The sequence below is a fragment of the Pteropus alecto genome, unplaced genomic scaffold (genome assembly GCF_000325575.1).
Source record: "Pteropus alecto unplaced genomic scaffold, ASM32557v1 scaffold461, whole genome shotgun sequence".
NCBI lineage: Eukaryota > Metazoa > Chordata > Mammalia > Chiroptera > Pteropodidae > Pteropus > Pteropus alecto.
In genome coordinates, this window is record NW_006431079.1 from 774,831 (window position 1) to 778,651 (window position 3,821).

At 49.6% G+C, this 3,821-nt stretch overlaps 1 protein-coding gene across 6 annotated transcripts in view; it reads right to left on the reverse strand.

The window, feature by feature from the left end:
* ST5 (suppression of tumorigenicity 5) overlaps positions 1 to 3,821 on the reverse strand; it is a 141,642-nt gene continuing 137,821 nt past the window's right edge. For 3 of the 6 annotated variants that reach the window (XM_015596594.2, XM_025038815.1, XM_015596601.1), the window contains 3 exons: positions 2,365 to 2,604; positions 1,427 to 1,513; positions 1 to 796 (listed from right to left, as the gene is read on the reverse strand). In XM_015596594.2, coding sequence (XP_015452080.1) covers positions 762 to 796; positions 1,427 to 1,513; positions 2,365 to 2,604 — 362 coding nt within the window. In that variant the 3' untranslated portion in view covers positions 1 to 761. The remainder of the gene's footprint in view (positions 797 to 1,426; positions 1,514 to 2,364; positions 2,605 to 3,821) is intronic. The other 3 variants (XM_015596581.2, XM_015596610.1, XM_006905619.3) reach the window with 1 other exon arrangement.

Here is a 3,821-nt window from a genome sequence, read left to right on the forward strand (position 1 = left end):
CTTTGGGCCCAAACAACTGTACACTTTATTGAGAACACCCGTAGATGGTGGGAAGGAGGGATGCCCTGTACCGCATCATGGCCACCACTGACTGGAAGCCGGGCCCAGAGAGCACTGGCAGAGCTGGGAGGGGAGGGTAGGCTTCCCATAACTCACTGACCATCATCGAGGTGGGAGGAGCGAGAGAAGGCCAGGCCCAAGAGCCTGGTACCATGCTGAAAATGGAGATTGATTGGCCTTTGCCTTTTAAAAACAGAGGTTTAGGGGAGGGGAGGCTACTAGAAAAAAATAGAAACTCTAAGATTAAAAAAAAAAAAAGAATAGTCTTCCTGTACATCACAAGACAGCATCTGCTCTCCAGGGCCCAAGACTGGCAGCAGGGGCCTCAGGCAGGCAGGCCAGGAGCCTCCAAGGGAAGATCAGTGGTTCGGCTGAGACAGTCAGCTGCACATAATTGGCCAGTCACCAGCACCCAGCAAAACTTCATCCATGCTCGGGCAGGGCAGGAAAGCACCGGCCCCTTGGGAATATACAAATATTTACCAGACTCTCTTTGCTTGTTACAAAAACAGATACGAAAGCTTACAGCAGATTATTTACAAACAGTATCCTGGGATATTGTGAAGGCAGACGTGGGCTGGCTTAGAGGGTGGGGCCTGTGGGGGCAGAGCAGCCACAGCAGCCCAGAGGGTCCCAGGCTGGGCCCCCTTCCCAGGCTCCAGGCTCTGCAAGGCACTGGATTCTGTTACTGGGAAAGGGGCTTAATTCTTCTTGTGGAGGAACTTCATCTTGTTGCCTGTGGGAAAGAAAGGACAAGAATGAGAATGTCTCAATACTATCTTTTCCAACAGCCCTAAACCTCAAAGTGGGAGAGAAAGGATTAGAAAGATTGAATTATAGCTGTGATAGATCTGATCCAGGGTAGGGAAAACACTCAGGAGCTCTAATGAAGGCACTGGTGTCAATCACTGTGTGGCTTTGGGCAAGCCATTTAACTTCTTTAGCCTTTAAGCTAAGACATGCTGTGAATTTATGAACCAATTGGCTGAACTCTTTGAAAGGAGTGGTGGTTTTCAGAGAAGGGCACTCTGGCACTGCTACTCTTGCAGACCCCTTATGACCTAGAAGAAAGCTTCACTAGTTGTAGCGGCCCTCATATTCACTCAGGAAGCAGTACACTCAGAAAGACCTGACTTAGGTGAGGAGCTGCAGTTCCTCTTGGTTCTGTAGTTTGGTAAATAATGTACTAAATGCCCTTGGAGCACTGCGCTGGGACTTTTCTCTTCACCGAAGGATCTCTTCCTGTTCTGTCTACAGCCCCAGTATAAATATCTATTGGCATTGGTTTAGAATAGTGTGGGGTGCAGATCTCCCAGCCATTCCCTTCTTGCTGAACATCTATCTCATTAGTGACAAGGCTACTTACCCAAACCTCGGAGAAACTTATTCATTCCACTCTGCTCAGTGTCCGGGAGTTCCTCTAAATACTGCTCTACTCGCTGCTCAAAGAGGCCTGGAGAAGAGAATAGTCATTGGAGGAAGGGAAGGGGAGGCTTACTGGAGGGGGCCATGAGGCAGAGATCCCAAAAAAGGGAGAAACCAATGTCTGCAACATAATTTATAGGAGCACCTTAGAATTCAGACTGGCTCATCAAAACTATCATTAATGACATTTCACTGGTGTTCACTGCTGATACAGCAAGAAGCTCTAGACACCCTGCTTCCCAGTGCACGTTCCTGAGCTGCATTGTGGTGAAAATGCCACTCCTCGTTTCAGAGCTGCCCCCAAGTGGATACCTTCTCTAGTTCCTTTTAGACCACTCTACCGTGTCGTTTCAAAAAGGTCTATCCGACTTTATGGACAGTCCTAGCAGACAGAATAACAACCCCAAGGTTAGACAGAAAGATCCTGATGACATGGAAAAGCCCTAGAGCGGAGGTAATAACTAGAGATAAGATGACCTGCTCCGAATGCAGACCACCACCAACCTAAGACGGCTAGCTCAATTCTCTTCAAGGGCCTTCCCAACCCTGGATTCTCAGAAGCCCCTAAAATGCTCAGTCTGGTCCTTTTCTCTGAATAATAAGGGACTTGGCAACCAACAGCATGCTGCTCTTGGCGGAGACCAGCCCCACTTTCCAGACACATGGCTCCAGCCTGTGCACTGCCTTATGAAGGCATTTACTGAGACAAGAGGAGAAGAAAGCTCCCTTGGAAGTTTCTATCAGAAGAAAAGGGATGTGAGGAGGCCTGGCCCTAGCTGATACCCATCACAGTACCTAGCTATTCAGCCTTGCTAGTAACAGAAAAGTGAGAGAGAGAGAGCGCCCACTGCCCCTCAAACCAAACTCTTCTAACCTTACCCTTTGCCCGACATTTCCTTAGCTCCCTGTCTTGGATGAAGCCAGCAAACATCTGAGACTCCATAAAAACCTCAAGAAAACGGCGGATGCTCTTGGAGGCCACAGACTTGCGGAAGGCCTCTCGCTGGAAGGCCCTCTCCCCCTTCTCGCTCTGAGTCAGGAAGAGGGAGTAGTGCCCAACTGTCTCCACGAAGAACCGGATAAACACCTCTGACACCAGCCCATTGAGGGTATTACATTCTGAAAGAGAAAAGAAAATCTTTGAGGATCAGGTCGAGAGCCTGCACTCTCCAAACTACAATCCCAGCCTCCAGCTGGTATTGTCTCCCTCTTCCCAGCAAAACTCCCGGCTAGAACCAGTCATCTGTTCTCGAAACTTTAACCCTTGTGTTCCGGGGCTTGTAACTAGGCCACAAGCTGGGAGGCTGGAAACTGTGCTCTGAAAAATGGAAGGTAGAAAATATTTGCTGGATGAAGGAAAGTGGAAATCAGAGACCAGAGGACCACTTTCCCCACACGCTTCACTCTCTGGGGTTTTCCTGGCTTCACAGGAAGAAGTTCCCTCCATCTCCTGCAATGGCTTGAGGCAAGGCCCAAGAGGGAGGAACAACTACTTTCCTGTCAGCAAAAAGAGTCTTCGTAGTTGCCACCTGTCTTTGGGTTTTCCTTCCCAAAGCTCCTGAGGCAGAGAAGAACTAGAGGGAAGAAGGCAGCTTCTTGCCTCAGCACCCTAGACACAGCCCCGATGTTGTTCATGTTCCTGCACCCCCTCTGATAAGATACAATACTTTTCTCCCCTCAGTCCCAGTCAAGCCATAACTCCCTGAACCTCACTGACTGTGGGGTTAGAGCATTCAAGGCTAGAGGAGACTAAAGCCCTACACCTGGAGCCTCATCTGCCAGAAGGGTCTGGTGCACAGAAGCAGGGCCCAGACCCATGAGGCCCAGACCCAGAGCAGCGGGAGTCTGGACCAGAGCTGGCTGTGCCGTGGCAAGCCTCACTCACCATCATCGGAGTCGCTGTCAGAGTCCTGGGAGATCAGTTCGTTCTTCCTCTCTAGAGCCTGCTCCAGAGCTGCCTGTAACTTTCTAGGTAACAACGTATCCTCGTCATCCATCTGCAGGAGAAGGAAAACGCATGGTGATAATAATCACGGCTGGCACTGACTGAGCACTTACTATGTGCCAGGCTCTGTCTGAAGGGCTTAAAACACACAATCTCATTTAATTCTCTCGACAACCCAGATACTACTTATCAACCTCATTTTAAAATGAGAATCTGAGTCACAAATAGAGGGTAGAAACTTGCCCAAGGTCACACAGATAAAAAATGGTGGAGCCGGTGGCATTTACTGACTAGGACCAGCTAGGATTCCTTCCCTGGCACCCTAATGAAGTTGCCCCAATTCCTCCATTTTCAGCTCCAGGTGGGAAGCACAGCCGGCTCAGTGTGGGGA